At 44.3% G+C, this 20896-nt stretch overlaps 1 protein-coding gene across 1 annotated transcript in view; it reads right to left on the bottom strand.

The window, feature by feature from the left end:
- LOC144602123 (circularly permutated Ras protein 1) overlaps window positions 1-20896 on the bottom strand; it is a 43796-nt gene that overhangs the window by 3321 nt on the left and 19579 nt on the right. The window contains exons 5-17 of the mRNA XM_078414839.1: window positions 20110-20208; window positions 16802-16893; window positions 15573-15752; window positions 15395-15442; window positions 13066-13155; window positions 12687-12838; window positions 10784-10865; window positions 9671-9795; window positions 9001-9085; window positions 6763-6869; window positions 5046-5158; window positions 3904-4015; window positions 2109-2249 (exon numbers count right to left, since the gene is read on the bottom strand). Of these exons, the coding sequence (XP_078270965.1) occupies window positions 2109-2249; window positions 3904-4015; window positions 5046-5158; window positions 6763-6869; window positions 9001-9085; window positions 9671-9795; window positions 10784-10865; window positions 12687-12838; window positions 13066-13155; window positions 15395-15442; window positions 15573-15752; window positions 16802-16893; window positions 20110-20208 (1426 nt within the window). The remainder of the gene's footprint in view (window positions 1-2108; window positions 2250-3903; window positions 4016-5045; window positions 5159-6762; window positions 6870-9000; window positions 9086-9670; window positions 9796-10783; window positions 10866-12686; window positions 12839-13065; window positions 13156-15394; window positions 15443-15572; window positions 15753-16801; window positions 16894-20109; window positions 20209-20896) is intronic.

Here is a 20896-nt window from a genome sequence, read left to right as displayed (position 1 = left end):
GAATGATCAGCCATGATCACATTGAATGATGGTGTTGGCTCGAAGGGCTGAATGGCCTACTCCTGCACCTATTGTCTATTGACTAAAGTGTGGGTGATATTGTGAATCAAGCATGCACAGTGATGTACTCCCCTGACTGGATAAAGGGATAATGTTGGGTTAGAAAACAGACGCATCAAACCATGCTAGGCATGGGTTGCGATACGCCAGAACTATACACTCTACTTTGGTACTTGTGGTTCCAATTTACTAGGCTTTTAAAACTCGAAACTAATGTCACCTACACGGTTCACTTTTCCCTCTACCTTAATCCCTTTACGTATCACTTGCCAGGAATGGAAACAAAGTGCTGGAGTAAAAAGGAGACACAAGGAACTGCAGATGTTGGTTTACAAAAAGAAGACAAAGTGGCTGGAGTAACTCAGCGGTCAGGTGGCATCTCAGAAGAACATGGATTGATGATGTTTTAGGTCGGGTTCCTTCTTCAGGCTGATTGTGATGGGAAAGGGGGGGGAAGAAAGCTGGAATAGAGAAGGGGCAGGACAAGGCCTGGCGAATGATAAGAGGATATAGGTGAGGAGGGGTTTTGATAGTGGGTGCTGGAGTAAGTCAGCGGGCAAGGCAGCATCTCCCGAGAACATGGATAGGTGATGTTTTGGGTCGGGACCCTTTTGGAGATTTGTGTCTACATATCACTTCCCAGGCTTTGTCCCACCCTCAGCTATTCCCTCTGTACTACAATGTCTGAATATTGGTCCTGACTCAAAATGTCACCTATCTATGTTCTCCAGAGATGTTGCCTGATCTGCTGAGTTACTCCTGCACTTTGTGGGTATTTTTGTAACCCAGCATCTGCAACTCCTTGTTTCTCCTTCACTTTTCCACTCCTGGCTTTGGCACACTTAACAAAATGCTACATCCATCTGTTTATCGCTTGATCTTATCGAAGGGTAACTTCAATCCGCCCTCTCAATTTTCAGTGCTCTCACTGGGGGAACAATAATTCATCAAGCTTCAGGGATATCGAAACACTGCCACCTGCAGGCATCCTTCAAAATTACACAGTCCTAACTCATAATCATGGAGTCACACAGCACAGAAACAGGCCCCCCAGTCCATCTCGTCCATGCCGACCAAGATGCCCCATCTAAGCTAGTCCTGTTTGTCCGCATACCTCTAACCCTTTCCTATCCATGTACTTTTGACTTTAGACTGTAGAGATACAGGGCCAAAGCAGGCCCTTCGGCCCAGTGAGTCCGTGCCGAACAACAATCACCCCGTACACTACTTCTATCCTACATCCTAGGAATAATTTACAATTTTATGGAAGCCAATTAACCTACAAACCTGTACGTCTTTGTAGCGCAGGAGGAAACAGGCGCATGCAGTCACAGGGAGAACGAACAGACAGCACAGGTAGTCAGGATTGAACCCGGGTCTCTGGCACTGTAACACGGCTACTCTACCACAGCACCACCGTGCCACCTGACCACGTGTCTTTTAAATGCTATTGTAGGATCTGCCTCAACTACCTCTGGCAGCTCATTCCATATACCCACCACCCTCTGAGTGAAAAAGTTGCCCTTCAGGTTCCTATTAAACTTATTTTCTCCTTTCACCTTAAACCTCTGTCTTCTGCATCTTGATCCCCCTAGCCTGGGTAACAGCCTCCGTGCATGGAAAGATTGCCTGCACTCTGTGTGTAGAGTTTGCACATTCTCTCTGTGACTGCGTGAGTTTCTTCCAGGTGCTCTGGTTTCCTCGCACATCCCAAAGACATGCGGGTTTGTAGGTTAATTGGTCCTCTGTAAGTTGCCCCGAATATGCTGGGAGTGGATGAAAAAGTGGGATAACAGAACTAATGTGATCGATGGTCGGCATGGACTCAGGGGGCCAAAGGGCCTGTTTCCATGCTGTATCGCTAAACTAATGTAAACTAAATACATTGAGTCTTTTATTGTCGCTGGATCTAAATCCAAAAACCCTGTCCTCAACTGTACTGGAAGGAAGGGCAATAAATGTTGGCCTTGCCATCATCCTGATTCCAAAATGAATACATAACAAACATTCTATATCGGATCATTCAATCAACACAAAAGTTGAATTACACTATCTTCTGGATGAGCTCCTTCTGTGCGGCCATCTCGCTGCAAGCTTCTTTCACTCGGCCCTCCATCGTCAGACGACCACTGAGCTGTGCTGCATGTATTCCCAGCACCGTTATGTTCACACTCTCCTCAACCAGGGAACTGAAACAGAACAAGAGAGAGAGAGAGAGAGAGATTAGAACAAGAGAGAGAGATCAGCCCCTCTCACCACCCTAGAACTGGATTCACATGTCCAGCATGCGGAAATAGATTGATTGGGTTTAGGTTTAATGTGTAGGAGGGAACTATAGATGCTGGTTTACACCAAAGATAGACACAAAGTGATGGAGTAACTCAGAGGGTCAGGCAGCATCTCTGGAGAAAAGGAACAAGTGACGTTTCAAGTTGAGACCCTTCTAAACTAAACTGAAAACAAAAAGATATTAGTAAACATAATCAAGCCAAACTCGTTCAGTAGGTAGAGCAAAGGGGAAGATACAGAGAACATTTAGAAATTGTGCTAGATTTACAGGTAGAACAAAGATTGAGTCTGAAGAAGGGTCTCGACCTAAAACGTCATCTATTACTTTTCTCCAGAGATGCTGCCTGACCCACTGAGTTACTCCAGCATTTTGTGTCTATCTTGGCCTTAGGTTTAGGTTTATTATAGTCATGTGTACAGCAAAATCTTTGTTTTGCATGCTATCCAATCAAATCAGATTCAGGGACAGTTTCTACCCAGCTGTTATTAGGCAACTGAATCATCCTATCATCAACTGGAGAGCAGTCCTAAGAAACCATCCACCTCATTGGAGACCCTTGGAATATCTTTAATTGGACTTTACTAGACTTTATCTTGCACTAAGCGTTATTCCTTTTATCCTAATCTGTACACTGTGGATGGGTTGATTTTACTCGTATGGACTTTCCACTAACTGGATAGCACGCAACAAAAAAGCTTCTCGCTGTACCTCCATACACGTGACAATAAACTGGACTAAATTTAACAGAGCAGAGCGATTGCATCAGATGATAGCAGATCCTCCTCTGTGACCAGCGCACAAAGAGTTGCCACACTTTGGCACGATATTTTGAGTTATTGCTGATAATGGAACCATAGATGATCAAAATAGTTGATGAGAATGTTTAATTAAATTACTTTAGACATATAGCATGGAAACAGGCCCTTCAGCCCATCGGTCCACGCTGACCATCGATCACCCATCCTCACTAGTTCTGTGTTATCCTATGTGGTACACATCCACTCCCTACACATTTGTGGCAATTTTTACAAAGGCCAATTAACCTACAAACCCGCACATCTTTGGGCTGTGGGAGGAAACCGGAGCACCTGGTGGAAATCCTCACAGTCACAGGGAGAACTAAGGGAGAAGGGTCTCGACCCGAAACGTCACCCATTCCTTCTCTCCCGAGATGCTGCCTGACCTGCTGAGTTACTCCAGCATTTTGTGAATAAATCGATTTGTACCAGCATCTGCAGTTATTTTCTTATACTAAGGGAGACCTGGGTTCTATACTGATCTTGGGTGCTATCTGAATGGAGTAACTCAGTGCGTCAGGTTGCATCCCTGGAGAACATGGGTAAGTGAAGATTTGGGTTGGGATCCTTCTTCAGACTGAATTGTATTTTTCATAAGTGCTCTTTCAAACTTTACATAACACAAAATGCATTCTGGTCAATGTAGTGCTTGTGAAGTTTGTTAAGTTTACTCAGGGAAACATAACATGCAAATTGTATGTACAGGACGGCATGTCACATGTTTATCAAGTCTTAAACGAAGGCCGGGTGGAGTACCTGTTATTTGTTATTCGTTTCTCCTGACTGATGATACGACAAGCCTTTCTTCTATCTTGTGTGGTAAAGTTCACTTGCAGCTGGAAGGGCAGCTTTTCATTTTCCTGAACAGCTGAGAAAATTTAAAGATATTTGTGTTCTCTATATCGATAAAGCCAAGTCATTGGAGATTATATTGAACATAGTATGGAATATTTCTAGCTGAATATGAAGACTTCCCATGCTATTCTCAATCTGGGAAGTGCAGAACCAGGTTCAGTTGTCATCCTACTGAACCATCCTACCACCAACTAAAGACCAGTTCTGTTCTACTATCTACCTTATTGGAGACCCTCGGACTATCTTTAATAGGACTTCACTGTACTTTACACAAACATTATTTCCTATATCTGTACACTGTGAATGGCTTGATTGTAATCATGTATTGTCTTTCTGCTGACTAGATAACATTAATCTAACATTTAATTAGCATTTTATAACACTCAATAAAAATGCTTTTCACTGTACCCTCGGTACATGTGCCAATAATAAACTAAACTAAAGTTAACCGAGAAGAAGAGAACTTGTACAAAGGTAAGGCCAGTACCAAAGATACTAGAGGAACAAGATGAACCACTCCGTCGAAATTGCCTATACTGAATGTCGTATGCAAAGGAGCGGAACGTCCGCCATTTTAGTAAGCAAAAGTCGCCGTTCACTATGCCTCTCACAGTGTAATCAGTGTTTTGGGGGAACAGTATGTGTGATGATACCATAAAAATGCAGAATATATCTCATCTATCAATTCACAGATTTGTGTTCTTTTTCTTTAAAAATGTTTCTGCAAGTTTCTGCCTATTAAAATGGCGCCATGACATACTACGGTTTTTAGGGTCGAGTGGTCTATCTTGCTCTGCTCTATTATCTTTGGCCACTACTGAGGACTGACCATTCTGCATCCGAAAGAAGTTCGGGAGGGGATGGTGGAAACCTGACAGGGATAAGGGCTGGGGTGATGTGAGGGGTAGACAATAGACAATAGGTGCAGGAGTAGGCCATTCGGCCCTTCGAGCCAGCACCGCCATTCAATGTGATCATGGCTATGCATTTGTGAAACTGGGCTGCTTAGTATGGTACACTTAGCAGTTCTTTCTAACACTTACTTTGAATGTGGGATTCCTTTATTCCGAATTCAAATGTTATCTCCGTATCTTTGGTAACATTTCCAACTTGCTTCACCAGCTTATTTCCTGTTTGCGCTTCATATCTGAAATACCTAAGTACAAGAGAGAAAGGAAAGAAGGTTTTCTCCTTGTGCCAGAACAGCTGGTATTTAAGTATGATTTCTAATGTAATAAAACATATCAATGCACCTCAAAGGAACATAATAAGGCAATTGATCACACAATCAGCAACCAGTTCGAGGTTAGTTTGGAGATACAGCATGGAAACAGGTCCTTCGGCTCACCAAGTTACCTCGACCATCGATCACCTGTTCACACAATTTTATTCAACTTTCGCATCCGCTCCCTACACATTAGGTGCAATTTTGCAAAGGCCAATTAACCTGCAAATCTGCACGTCTTTGGGATGTGGAGGGAAACCAGAGCACCTGGAGGAAACTAACGCGGTAGCAGGGAGAATGTGCAAACCACGCAGACAGCACCCGAGCTCAGGATTTTCCCTTGGTCTCTGGTGCTGTGAAGCAGCAGCTCTACCACTGTGCCACCATGCCACTCTTAGGAGGCACATAGTATAACGTGGGCATGGACTTGACTGGCTCAGTGTTTCCTATTAACAAGGACCATTCATAGTCTAATTTGCAGCGCCATTTTACATAGCACAAATTTCATAAAAACAAGTCCAAGAAAATGTAAGCAAATGAATAATGTTATGAATGTTCAAAAATATTTCCTGCTTTCCCAAAATGCCCATGATATATATATTAGGATACCCTTTATCCTGTATGTGTATGCTGTGGACAGTTTGATTGTAATCATGTATAGTCTTTTCGTTGACTGGATGGCATGCAACAAAAAGCTAGGTACACATGACAATAAAAAACTAAACTAAACAAAAGAAATTTGTTAATGGATTTGTTAATAATACATCCCTATTATTATAGTGTCAAAATTGATAGCCTCAGTGAATAGAACCATTGAACCATTGAAAAAGGTAAAATCAATGAAATTGAGCTGCTCACATTGATCGGCTTGAAGGTGGCTTCATTACTGACAGAAAAGAATGTTAGTGCCTTGGATATTTATTGGAAGTTGCTATTGTGGTGCTAAAAATGAAAGATTCCCAGTGTAATAATGGAAATCTGGATCCCTTTATGTTTACAGAGTCAAAGGGTTTTTTTCCCCTCATCACATTCAACTAAGGCACAAAGTGCTGGAGTAACTCAGCGGGTCAGGCAGCACCTTTCGAGAACATGGATAGTTGATGTTTCGGGTTGGGACACCTTCAGACTTCGTGTCCTTTTGTGCATTAACCAGCATTTGCAGCTCTTTGTTTCCACATTAGAACATTCAACTAGGATGTATTTGCACCTGGAATTCTCTGCCAAATCTCTTTAGTCTTGCTGTCCACTATATTTCTTACCACTTTTGAAATTTCTTCAAATTTGAACAGCAACTTCACACCCTCCACCTCTTAACTACTCTTTAGTGTCTTTGCTGCCCCATCTTCTGTGATTCACTTTGGGATTGTTACTGAATTAAAGGTATTGCAAAGATGCATGTAGTTGCTGTTTTATTGCACTTACATGTGGGGAAGAAAGCAGAAGGTGCAACATGTGGGGAAGAAAGCAGAAGGCCAGTCGAGTGCAACCAGTAGATATCTTCAGAGACACATTTGATCTGAGTAGATTTCACTTACATTTGTTCAGTGACTACAAAGGTAACCGTAACATCAGTCGCAATCACATCATCTTCCAAAGTAGCTTGAATCTCATTGGGCAAATTAATTGGATTGACAATGTTGACCTGAAATGAGAAAGAATGAGATTAGCAAGCTTGGCATCTGCTACTTCATCATTTCTGTCTTTCATGTCTACACATGCACATCCAGTATGTAAGGCAAACTAAAAGAATGTAAGGAGCACAAAATTCCACTCTCCAACCAATTAGGGTGGAACAGTGGTGCAGCGGTAGAGTTACTGCCTTACAGGGCCAGATAGCCGGGTTAGATCCTGACCACAGTTGCTGCCTGTGCGGAGTTTATCCATTCTCCTCATGATCCCATGGGTTTTCTCCGGGTGCTCAAGTTTCCCCCCACACACGTGCAGGTATGTAGGTTAATTTGGCTTCGGTAAAAGTTGTCCCAAGTGTGTAGGATAGAACTAGTGCATGGGTGATTATTGCTTGGCGTGGACTCAGTGGTCCGAAGGGTCTGTTTCCAAGCTGTATCTCTAATCTAAACTAAACTAAACTAAACCTTGAAAACCCAGGATGGACTTCAGAGTACCCATGTGCAAGACACAGTTTAGTTTAGAGATATAGCACGGAAACAGACCCTTTGGCCTACCAAGTCCGTATCGACTAGCAATCCCCCTCCACTAGCATTATCCTATACACTCGGAACAATTAGCAATTTTTGCCAAAGCCAAACTAAGCTACAAACCTGTATGTATTTGGAATGTAGGAAGAAACGGGAGTACTACCCGGAGAAAACCCATGCGGTCACAAGGAGAACCTCCAAATTCCATACAGACAGCACCGTCAGGATCGAACCTGGGTCTCTGGAGCTGTAAAGCAGCAACTCTACCACTGTGCCACCAATCCGCACACTTCTATGGCATAGTAGTGCCAGATGGAGCCCATTTTGATGTGCTGGTTGCTCATTTGCAAGCGAGTCTTTAGCGCTGTGAGGCAGCAGCTCTTCCGGCTGCACCACTGTGATACCCACAATCAGTCAGCCCGAGTGCAACATGTGCTTACATAACTCAGGATGCAACACGAGGATCTCTGTATCCAGGAATATCAGGGATCATTAACCAGATAGTAGAGGACAAGTAGAAGTCACTTGCTAAGTGACTGCAGCATTAACATAACAGCAAAATGTCCATTGTTGATCATCTAGTGCTTAACGGGACAATCAAACTAAACCATGAATCCATACAGGATATATCAGCTTTCCACTGTCAGAAAGTTTATATTGTAATAAAGATCAGAACTTGAAGCACATCCTGCAGTGAAAAGAACACCAATGAAATAGTGTCTCATGGTCACTGGATATCTGGAAAGTAGCCCGAGCTAATTTGTTGGAGCAAACCTAGTCATAGAACATCCCAAATGCTGCTTCAGTTGAGACCAATTAACTCAACACATGCCAAGAAATGGAGATGGGCTTTTCGTGTTTTGGATTTCTATTCCATGTGACATTTTGTCACATGTATAAGATCATGAGGGCAATAGATAGGGTAAATGGACAGTCTTTTATCGAGAGAAGGAGAATCAAGATCCAGAGGACTTTGGTTTAAGATGAGGGGGGAAAAGATTTAATAGGGACCTCGGGGTGACTTTTTTTACACAGAGTGGTAGGTACATGGAACGAGCTGCCAGAGGAGGTAGTTAAGGCAGGTACTATTGAAACATTTAAAAAGCATTTGGATAGATACATGGAAACGATAGGTTGAGAGGGGTATGGGCCAAACGCCTGCAGGTGGGACCAGTGTGGATGGGGCATGTTGGTCGGTATGGGCAAGTTAGACCGAAGGGCCCGTTTCCACGCTATGACTCTGTGACTTATTCCATGGCTGAAGCATTAAAGGAGCTGAAAATGAGATCTACTCCTCTGAACTTGGAAACACGCATTGAGTCTTTGACCCAGTGTAGGGGAATCAAAAAAACAGAGGATATAGGTTTAGAGTGGGAAGAGCAAGATTTAGTAAGAAACTGAAGACGGGTCCCGACCCCAAAAAAATCACCTATCCGTGTTCTTCAGGGATGCTGCCTGACCCGCTGAGTTACTCCAGCACTTTTTGTTGACATTGTTCATTGCTCTTCAGATAAATCTGCTGGAGTTATGTTAATTTTTGTTTCATTATATAAACTGCATTTTGAAGTGAAGTAATTAACAGTGTTACTGCTTCCACTCTTTCATTTCTATTCTCACCCTTCCTCCTGTCCGATCTGCCAGCTCTCCGAGTTCTGCCAATCTACAGTCGGTGCCCTCTATTGTCAGAATCGATACAATCACCCTGGAGCAAGGACAGAAAAAATAAATCCGTGTGGAGCAGACCATTTTTATTTTGTCACTCTTCTGCTACAACTTTCCAACCATAAGCTCTGTGACATGGTGGCGCAGCGGTAGAGTTTCTGCCTTACGGTGCCAGAGACCCATTTTCTTTCCTGACTATGGGTGCTCTCTGGGAGTTTGTACATTCTCCCTGTGACCATGTGGGTTTTCTCCGGGTGGTCAGGTTTCTTTCAGTAAAATTGTAAATTGTCCCTGGTGTGTAGGATGGTGCTAGTGTACAGGGTGATCACTGCTCAGTGCAGACTCGGTGGGCCAAAGGGCCTATTTCTGCGCTGTATCTCTAAAGTCTAAAGGTAGCATCCGTGGGAAGAATTTCTGAAAAAGGGGCCTGGATCTGGAACATTAACTTTCCTTCTCTTTCCACAGATGCTGCCAAACCTGCTAAATATTTTCACTATTCCCTGTGTTTCCTCCCCCAGGTTTCCAGCATCCAAAGTATTTTTGAGTTTCATTAAAATGCAATACACAGTAATTGGAAGCCATTTTGTGCAAAAATAACAGTGGAGCATTAAAATTGATTGCTTACCCATTTAAAGTTGCTTGCTCTCCCAAATCAGTGTAGAATTGTTTGGAGTAGGCATGCATATCTTCCTCCACGCTCTCCAAGTATCCCAGGCCTATATTTGCCTTCCCATCTGTACAGATGATCACCTGAAGTTGCAGAATGTACCAGAGTTATAGAATTGTCCTTGCAGATGAAACTTGAGAATACAAGCCTTCTGCACGCGATGCAGCAAATATTATTGCATCATTCAGTGTGAAAACATTTTTCATGCAGAAGGTGGTGGATGTATCGAATGAGCTGCCAGAGAAGGTACTTGAGGCACAGAGAGTCATAGAGTCACAAAGCGTGGAACCAGGCCCTTTGGCCCAACTTGCCCACACTGACCAATATGCCTCATCTACACTAGTCCCACGTGTCTGCGTTAGGCCCATTTTCCTCTAACCCTATCCATGTACCTGTCTAAATGCTTCTTAAACATTGCGATAATACCTGCCTCAACCACCACCTCCAGCAGCTCATTCAATATACCCGCCACCCTTTGGTAAAAAAAGAGGCAGGTACCATAACGACATTTAAAAGTCATTTGGACAGGTACATGGAAAGGAAAGTTTTAGAGAGATTTGGGCCAAACCCAGGCAGGTGGGACTAGCGTAGATGGGACATCTTGGTTGGCATAGACTAGTTGGGCTGAAGGGCCTGTTTCCATGCTCCTTTACGCCAATGGCAGATTGATATGAAAGAGGCAGAGCTCCCTGAAGATAGGCACAAAATGCTGGAGTAATTCAGCGGGACAGGCAGTATCTTTGGATAGAAGGAATGGGTGATGTTTCGGATCAAGACCCTTTTTCAGACTTCTTCAGTCCCGAAACATCACCCATTCCTTCCCAGAAATGCTGTGTCCTGCTGAATTACTCCAGCATTTTGTGTCCATCTTCAGTGTAAACCAGCAGTTCCCTCCTACACATAGCTCCCTGACTCTCTCTTCCCCGTTCCACCTGTGGCTCGATGCATAGAGCTTTGTACTTGGGTCATGCCAGACAGAAGGATCCAGATACAATTCTGGGTTGGTCCTGGGTGAGCAGATCTCAGGCAGAACAGCAGTCAGTAAGTACATGGCCATTGGCTCAGACTTACCTTTGAGCCGAGACTCTTTGATGCCATCGACACTGCTACAAGTGCAGCCGGACCCAGGGCAGTAGCACCTTTCTCTCTCATCCTGCGGAGAAAAATTACAAACTAAGGGTCAAATCGAAGCGCAATTGTGGCTGGGCTTGTGTTGCTCCCAGAACATAGCATAAATAAGCATTTAAACTTCAATTAACCAGGAACTGGAACAGGAATTTAGAGACCGGTGTTAGACAGAGTGTGAACATTAGTTGACGAAGTGAACACCATTGACTGTGTAAATCCCTGGGGGAAAAAAAGGTTTTAAAAGAAAACTAGAAGATGCTTGTGAGTAGGAAGGAACTGCAGGTGCTGGTTTACATCAAAGATAGACACCAAATGCTGGAGTAACTCAGTTAGTCAGGATCTTTGGTGAAAAGAAATAGGTGACATTTCAGGTCAATCCCCCTTTTTTCCAGAGATGCTGTCTGACCCGCTGAGTTACTCCAGCATTTTGTGTCTCTGTCTTCGCTAGCCTGGACATTTAGAGTGAGAGCGGGTGCTTTTAGCATTGACCAATGTTAAAAACAAATCAAAAGAAATGTAAAGGATTTGCTTAAGTGTGCCGGACCATAAAATTAAAATAAGCATAAGGAAAAAGAAGAGACTACTTACTATAAAAACGTCATGTTCAATCATGGCCAGCCTGTCATCCAGTTCAATTGTGCATGTTCTTGCCACCTGCCTCAGTGCTTGGGGAGGGGGGGAGGAGGGTGCCGCTACAGTGGCGTAGCTGTTAGAGCTACTATCTCACAGCGCCAGAGACCTGGGTTCGATCCTGACTAGGGGTGCTGTCTGTATGGAGTTTGCACGTTCTCCCTGTGACCGCGTGGGTTTCCCCCGATGGCATCGGCTTCCTCCCACATCCCAAGGACATGCAGGTTTGTAGGTTGATTAGCCTCTGTAAATTGTTCCTGGTGTGTACGGAGTTGATGAGAAAGTGTGATAACATAGAACTAGTGTCAACGAGTGATTAATGTTCAGCAACCACTCGGTGGGCTAAAGAGCCTGTTTCTCTAAATTAAACTGAAAACACAAGTACCTCCACAAAGAACCTGCTTCTGTACTGTTCCAAGTGCATCTTACTGTTACTTTATACTGAAAGAGCACTTGAATTTTCATGGACATGTTGAGTTTAGTCAAATGCAGAAAGTAAGGAAGGAGATGTATGAGGTGTTTATTTTTACACAGAGGGTGATAGGTGCCAGGAACGCGCTGCCAGGGGTGGTGGGAGAGGCAGATACAATAGTGGCATTTAAAAGGCTTTTGGATAGACACATGGATATGCAGGAAATGGGGGGATATGGATCACATGAGGCAGTGGATATTTATGCACAAAATGCTGGAGTAAGTCAGCATGCCAGGCAGCTTCTGTCCTGAGATGCTGCCTGACCTGCTGAGATACTCCAGCATTTTGTGAATAAATACCTTTGATTTGTACCAGCATCTGCAGTTATTTTCTTACACATGTGGCAGTGGAGATTAGTTTGGCATTATGGCATTGGCATTATGCTTGGTAGGGACATCGTGGGCCAAAGTGCCTGTTCTGTTCTGTGCTGTACTGTTCCATGTTCTATGGAAGTATCCACAAAAAACCATCTTGAACATTCCTTCATATTCAACCCTGGTCGTGAGAGAATATGTCCATGTAACAACAGCTAACAAAATGTTGTGTTAGTCTGAAGAAGGGTATCAACCCATAACATGACCTATTCCTTTTCTCCAGAGATGCCGCTTGATCCGCTGAGTTACTCCAGCATTTTGTGTCTATCTAGATTCTAAATGTTGTGCTACCTTTAAACAACAGTGGCATGAATCCTTTAATCGATCGTTTATTGACATTCAATTGGCAAATAATAAATTCTGTACTTACCCTTGGATCCTGTAGCTTAGTGTTTGAATGCTCTCAGCTATGCACTCTGGCCTGGGATAATCTCTGCCTTTTTCCTTGAGGAAGTCTGAATCCAACAGCTGATAATTACTCAGTCTTGTGGGCATTTGTGTTCCATCACCATAGATGGTTACCTGGGAAAAGAAAGGGAATTGAGTCCCAGTATTCCTCACACTGCCTTCCAGTGGGGGATTCAGTTAGACTTGACATTTACTCAAACTAAAGAGTCACACATTTTCCACACACACCTCTCTTGTATATCTGCTCAATGTTTACTTCCCGACCCAACAATGTAATGTAGCTATCAGCATGTTCATCCTGCCACTGTAACATAACCATTATTTCCCAAATACTACCATACCTCATCGTTAAATGTCACCAAGGCAACTCGCCTCTGGGGACAGGTCTGGGTCATGTGCTTCAAAGAAGTCAAGATAGCTTCTTGAACGTTCTGCAAAATCAAGAAGAAATAATGGTCAGATTAACAATTGAGAGCTTCCACTCAAAAGAAAGCTTGAAACACAAACTTTCACACTTGTAAGTCACATCTTACAGAGCTATTTAGTGTCATTGTGTTGGGACAATGGGAATCGATCAATGCAATAGATTAAACCAACTAGTGGATGGAGGACTTCCCAGTGAGTTTGTTGCAGCCTCCAGGGTGATCTGTTCCTGCAATTTCTGCTCTATTTGTAATAATGTCAGGTTTTAAACATAGCTTTTACCATGGAGGACGACTTGCCTCCACTCAAATTATTTCAAAAACTCCTGAAGATACAACACAACATCCTGGATTTTTATGGGCCATGTAGCCCTTCCTGCTGCGAGGATATGTGGGCACAGTAAATAGTCAGAGAGTCATGCAGCAAGGAAACAGGCCATTCAGCCCAACTTGTCCATTCTGACCACGATGCCCCATCTCCACTAGTTACACCAACCTGCATTTCCCTCTAAACCTTTCATATTCATGTACCTGTCCAAGAGTCTTTTTAATGCTGTTATAGCACCTTATTTGAGCCAAGTCTATCTGCTCAACAAGAATCAGCAGCAGCATCGGAAGCTTCTTTAGAGAGAGAGGACTCGAGGCTGAGAATGATCCTGGCTTGGGATTGGACCCATCAGAACTTCCTAGTGGGACCTGTAGTGCCGGGCTGATATTACCAGGCACCGCAGACTCCACTGGGAAGGCCTTGGTCATTTACCTCGGGTCTGAAGATGTTCCACATTACTGGGTTTAGGAGCAGGTGGAGAATGACAGTGCATTTAGAAGCAGAAACTAGGAACTGCATGTGCTGGAGTAAATCAGCGGGACAGGCAGCATCTCTGGAGAACATGGATATGTGGAGAACATGGATATGTGATGTTTCAGGTTGTAAGGGGGAAGAAATTTGGAGGAGAGGAGGGGCAGGACAAAGCATGACAGCTAATAGGTGCACATAGGTGAAGGGGGGTATTTGTTATGCAGGTGTTTGGACAAAGGCCGGAGATTTAAACAAAACAGAAGGTGTGAGCTAAAAAGATTGAAGAATTGCAAATGAAGCTAGAAGCTGGAGGAAGGCTGTATATATATGATATGATATGATAAGGAAGGTGTGGGGAGGGGAGAAATAGGTGCAATCTAGGTGGAGCACAGGGGTGGTGGATGAAAGGGACAAAAGGGAGGGGGTGTTTGTTAGTGGGTATGGCATGGTGGCACACGGTAGGGAGTTACTGCCTTACAGCGCTTACAGCTGGACACCCGACTGCGGGTGCTGTTTGTACGGAGTTTGTACTTTCTCCCCGCGATCGCGTGGATTTTCTCCGAGATCTTCGGTTTCCTACCCCACTTTAAGGACGTACATGTATGTAGGTTAATTGGCTTGGTATATGTGTAAATTGTCCCTAGTGTGTGTAGGATAGTGTTAATGTGCGGGGATCACAGGTCGGCGCGGACTTGGTGGGCCACGCTGCATCTCTAAAGCTAAAAACTTTTTAAAAATAAAAAACCTAAAATTGGAGAATGCAACGCTCATTGAGTAGGGATATAAGCTTCCCAAGAAGACATTTAGAAGTCTGTTCCGATCTACTGATTGTCACATTAAACTGCCATGCATCAGGTTACAAAAGAACGGTCCCTCAGGAGAGACCAGTTGATGATTTCAGTAGCTTAATGGTTCATTAGAACAGTATTAACATGCAACTGTGGAACAATGGGTTTCCCTCTTTGAAACTCTCCAGGGAAATTAAGCTGGTAATGCCTCACAGCTGCTTTCTTACCTGGTTGTGTAAATGTCTTGATTGATTGATTGAAAGGCACAGGCCCTTGGGCCCATCGAGTCCACACAAACCATCAATCACCTGCTCACACCAGTTCTGTGTTATCCCCCTTTCGCATCCTCTCCCTACTAGCCATGCGGGTTGGTGGGTTAATTGGGCCTCTGCAAATTGTCCCTGGTGTGTGGGAAGTCAATGAGTAAGTGGGAATAACATGGAACTAGTGTGAAGGGGAGATCGATGGCCAGCGTGGACTTGGCATTTTTCCCCATGCTGCTCCTCTAAACTAAAAGAAATAAGGTAGACACAAAATGCTGGAGTAACTCAGCGGGGCAGGCAGCATCTCTGGAGAGAAGGAATGGGTGGTAAAAGAAATAAGGAACTACAATTCACAGTATGTTGTCCCATTCACTCTGAAAATAGCAGCAAATATGTACCTCCAACCTTGATATATGAACCGTCCCGAAACCGTGGGTAGCCTTGACCTAGAAAGACAAAATCAACGATCTTGAATTAGTTTGGGGATGCATTGGGATGCAGCTCTGGTTCCTGAATTTCCATCCATGACGTAATATTCATGAAGTCATTTTTGAGATGTCCAGGACTTGTCCTCACCTCTTTGGTTACACACATACTTCCCGAGATATCCACACAGAAAATGACCAAGGAGTCATCCACATTGATGTAGTCATCATCGATTGGCCCAGGGATATACACGACATCCTGATTGTTAGGTACTGTTCTGAAGGATCGAGTGACAACGTTATGCTTTTTACAGAATTCGCAAGGCCAGACCTGAGCAAGAAAACAAAGACAGTTCAGCATCTAATGAAAGGAGCTTGTCTAACAGATATAGCAGACAACAAGTGCGGCACACTGGCACAGCAGGTAGAGCTGCTGCTTCACAGCGCCAGAGACCCAACTTCAACCTTGACCTCGGGTGCTGCCTGTGTAGAGTTTTCACGTTCTCCCTGTGACTGCATAAGTTTCCTCTGGGTACTCCAGTTTTCTCCCACATCCCAAAGATGTGCAGGTTAGTGGGTTAATTGGCCTCTGTAAATTGCCCCATATGTGTTGGGGAGTGAATGAGCAAACGGGATAACGTAGAGCCAGTGTGAACGAGTGATCGTTAGTCAACGTGGACTCAGTGGGCCAAAGGGCCTGTTTCCATGCTATATCTCCAACTGCACTAAACAAAAATACCATTCTTTAGAGTCATTGAGTTATAGAGTAATACAGCATGGAAACAGCCCCTTTTCCCATGCCAACCAAGATCATGGCCCTCTTCCCATGCCATCTATACTAGTACCACCTTTAAACCTTTGACTTTAAACTTTAGAGATGCAGTGAGGAAACAGGCCCTTTGGCCCACTGAGTCTGCACCGACAAGCAATCCACCTTCACATTAACACTATCCTGCACACTAAGGACAACTTACAATTTTACCAATGCCAATTCACCGACAAACCTGTACGTCTTTGCACCTTTGAAAGGAAACCAGAGTACCCGGAGAAAACCCACGCCGTTACTGGGAGAACGTACAAACTCCATACAGATAGTACCCGTAGCCAGGATCAAGTCCGGGTCCCTGACTCTGTAAGGCAGCAACTCTACCGCTGTACCATTGTGCCGCCACCTGCCCACATTCGGCTCTTATAAAACTCGAAACCTTTCCTGTCCATGCTTCTTTATTGAACTTCATTCAATAAGCTAATCCACTGAGATGGTATATTTCCAGCAATAGGCCGTACCCACTGTGTCAGTTAGAAAAGCATTGTGGTGTTCTTTTAAGAGATCCTTAACTTATTTCTGACATTCACCATTAAAGGATGCAAGGCACTCACTATGTCTGCATGCTGCTGGTGAACTCGACTGATGCAGGACAAGACTGCTGAACAGTTCTGGCAGTGAACGGCTTCCATATTCTGTGCTTGCACTGCAACATAATAGAAAGAAAAAGATTGGTTAAGATTCATCAAGTTCAATCCCAATGGAGTACAACGACAGAGCCCCTAAAATCGGATAGCACTTGCAAAGGCCAACTCTGTGTGTGGATCCCATCAAAGGAATCTGATTTTATGCAGGGCCCAGGATTCACATGTTATTTGTGTGCATGACTACCATAAGACAGGAGCAGAATTAGGCCGTTCGGCCCATCGAGTCTGCTCCGAAGACCTTCTCCCTCTGCTTCTGGGGGGGGGGGTGGCTAATGAAAGTTGGGGGGGGGGGGCAATTGGTAGGACAATGGAGGTTTGAGTAGGATATGGGGTAAGGGTTGGGGTTTAGTTTCATTTAGAAATACAACATGGAAACGGGCCCTTTGCCTACTGAGTCCTCACCAACCATTGATCACCCATTCACACTAGTTCCATGTCATCCCACTTTCTCATCCATTCCATACACACCAGGGCCAATTTACAGAGGCCAATTAACATACAAACCCACATGTCTTTGTGATGTGGGAGGAAACCAGAGCCATTAGCCAGAGGAAATTACGTGGTCACAGGAAGAATGTGCAACCTCCACACAGACAGTGCCACTTGCTGCCTTACAGCGCCAGAGATCCAGGTTCGATCCTGACTACGGGTGCAGTCTGTACAGAGTTTGTACATTCTCCCTGTGACCATGTGGGTTTTCTCTGGGTGCTCTGGTCTCCTCCCACCTCAAAAGACATACAATTACCTCCTCTGGCAGCTCATTCCATTCACCCACCACCCTTTGTGTAGAAAGTTGTCCTCAGGTTCCTATTACATCTTTCCCCTCTCATCTTAATCCTTTGCCCTCTGGGTAAAAGACTGTGCATTCACCCTATCTATTCCTCTCATGATCTTATACATCTCTAAAGGTTCTCTCATCCTCCTGCACTCCTAGGAATTAAAGTCCAAGCCTGCTCAGGCTCTCAAGTCCAGGTACTGGTAGGGTTTTATAGCAAAAGCAAGATCGGACGTGTTCGGAAGTCAAATAAACTTGCTCAATGACCTACGTGGAAGCAGCTGACTGCCTCAGAACAACAAGGCAGGTGAGGTTGGCTTCATTGTGACTAAGGCTGTGGCAGCCACAATCTGCCACTTTAGTTGAGTCTCGTTTAGTTTAGTCTTGTTTAGTTTGGTTTCGTTTATTTTTGTCACTTGTCACTTTTAGGTGCAGTAAAAAGCTTTTTTGTTGTGTGCTATCCAGTCAACGGAAAGTCTATAGATGATTACCATCAAGCCATCCACAATGTACAGATACAGGCTAATGGGATTAATGTTTATTGCAAGACAAAAGTCCAGTAAAGTCTGAATAAAGATAGTCCGAGGCTCTTCAATGAGATAGATGATTGGTCAGGATTGCTCTCTAGTTGGTAATAGGATGGTTCAGTTGCCTGAAAACAGCTGGGAAGAAAGTCCCTGAATCTGGAGGTGTGCATTTTCACACTTCTGTATCTTCTGCCTGACAGGAGAGAGGAGAAGAGGGAGTATCCGGGGTGAGGCACGTCCTTGATTATGCTGGTGGCCTTGCCGAGGCAGTGTGAAGTCAAGATGGAATCAGTGGAAGGGAGTTTGGTTTGTGTGATTGACTACGCATCCTGATAAAATGCTTTCTACGGCGCATCTGTAGAAGTTGGTGAGAGTTGTCGGGGGCATGGCAAATTTCCTAAGCCTTCTGAGGAAGTAGATGTGTAGAGTTATGGCCTGTTTCAGTATGCTGGGCAGAATATTTGTGTAGAATATTTTGCACAACCATTCATCGAAACATGTATGATGCATTGTTTAACATGACTGGCATGGATGGAGACCTCTTTCACATATACCAAGGGTGCACAATAAGAAAAACGTGGCACTTACGTGGCTTTACAATCTGAATGAGTCATGAACTGCACAGAAACATTGTGCTACAGGACAGAATTTCAAGGTCAAATGACTTCCTGTATTATATGAATAAGCATAGAATAAATTGCTGCCTGTTTTAAAATCAGCATTCATTCACAGTATGAGCCCGCCACAGAAACCTCAGACCCACAGTTGCTGCTTTTTTGGGCAACTTATATATATTACTAAAATCTTGTCTTGTTTGTTCCCCCGTTTGTTTGCCCCGTATGTTTGTTCCCGTTTGTTTGTTCCCTTTTGTTTTCCCCGTATGTTTGTTCCCGTTGATCCCTACAGCGAAAACGACCCACAAAGGCCGCCGGGGGCGAGACCCACCAGAGGGATGGGAGTGGCGGCCAATGAGGAGGGGGGAGTCTGCTGAGCCTTCCAGATGCCGCTGCTACTGAATAAACTTCAATAAATGCGTTCCCCCCACTGGAAGGACCGGCGCTCGTCCCGGCGTGCCCTGTGCCTGACCTTACTCCCATGGTGCAGCGCGGCGGCAGAGGGTCAAACAAGATGGCCTTCGCCGCCGAGCTGGGTTTTCGACATCACAATGGGAGAAGGTCTATGCGTGCGCAGTTGGGGCCCGTTGATCTAATACAGATGCTCCCCGACGTACGATGCTTCGACTTACATATTTTGAATTTGCAATGGTGCAAACGGCGGGTGGGATGGGGGGAGGGGGGGGAGGGGAGGATAAGGGGGGTTGAGGGGAGATGGAGTGGGTGAGGGGGGGAGGGGAGGGGGGAAGGGGGGAGTGGGGGAGGGGTGCGTGCTAGACCAATGCAAGAGAATTTTGGGGGGTTAAGGGGATGGAGTGGGTGAGTGGGGGAGGGGAGGAGGGGGGTTGAGGGGGGATGGAGTGAGTGAGTGGGGGGAGGGAGGAAAGGGAGAGGAGGGGGAGGGGGGAGTGGGGGAGGAGAGGGTGCTGCACCAATGCAGGAGAGGTTTGGGCACAACGGGTCCACCTGATCTAGTATTATATAAAGATTCCTGAAGATTATTCTGAGAAACAGGTCAATGGACTTTATAAATACGTCTTCCTTCCTGTATATATGGCCTCGTTATTTACAGCCACAGAATGGAGACAATTACATAACGTGTGGCAGATTTGGTAAGGCTGTATCCCGCAGAACAGATTGGCACATCAATTCTTGACTAATTTGTTATATAATTATCTGCTCAAAGAAGCAGCAAATGTGTGTCTGAAGTTTCTATGGTGGCTTACTAATTTTAAATGAAGTTATGGTTGCCCATTACTTTTACACACGAGAGGGCAATGGGCCTAGTTATCTACTCACCACTATCGATCTCCACCAACTTTCCCAGGTTAAGGGAAACCACATTTATATTGGCTTTCCCATTCACGTTGGAAGTGGAGTTCTTTGAGGGCGGTGAAACTGTGAGAAAATACTTGATTAGAAGGTTTAAAAGCCTAAAATACGATCAATTATTATTGTCTTAAGCACAGCATTACAGAGTGATTAGAGCGGAAGTGTGAGCTACATTGTGGAGAGAGTCACCTGGTGGTCCATTCTTGGAATTAGGAGGGGCAGCAAATTTTTACCCCTTAGCCCCAGCAGTGAGTAAGACCATAATGCTTAGGTGTAGAATTACGCCATTCAGCTCATCGAATCTGCTCCGCTATTCCATCATGGCTAATCTATTCTTCCCTCATCCCCATTCTCCTATCTTCTCCCTGTAATCTTTGACATCCTTACTAATCAAGAACCTATCAATTTTCACTCTAAAAATACCGAATGCTTTGGCATCCACTGCCGTCTGTGCCAATGAATTCTGCAGATTCTCCACCCTCTGGCTAAAGAAATTCTTCCTCATTTCCATTCTAAAGGTATGTCCGTTTATTCTGAATAGCTTCAAGGAATGTCTCAGCACCTCTTTACTGTAGGCATTTAAGTATATGTAATAATCTGAAATTATGACTGAAATTCTTGACCAAATCCATGTTAATTAAAAGCACAGTTGTATTAATTCAGCCATTTTTCTAAGAATGACAGTGTCCTTTAATGCAAATGAAATATCCTTCAAAGTACATCTATACAAAGAATAGTACAACACAGAAACAGG

The sequence above is a fragment of the Rhinoraja longicauda genome, chromosome 18 (genome assembly GCF_053455715.1).
Source record: "Rhinoraja longicauda isolate Sanriku21f chromosome 18, sRhiLon1.1, whole genome shotgun sequence".
Classification (NCBI taxonomy): domain Eukaryota; kingdom Metazoa; phylum Chordata; class Chondrichthyes; order Rajiformes; family Arhynchobatidae; genus Rhinoraja; species Rhinoraja longicauda.
This window is presented reverse-complemented; position numbering and strand designations above follow the sequence as displayed.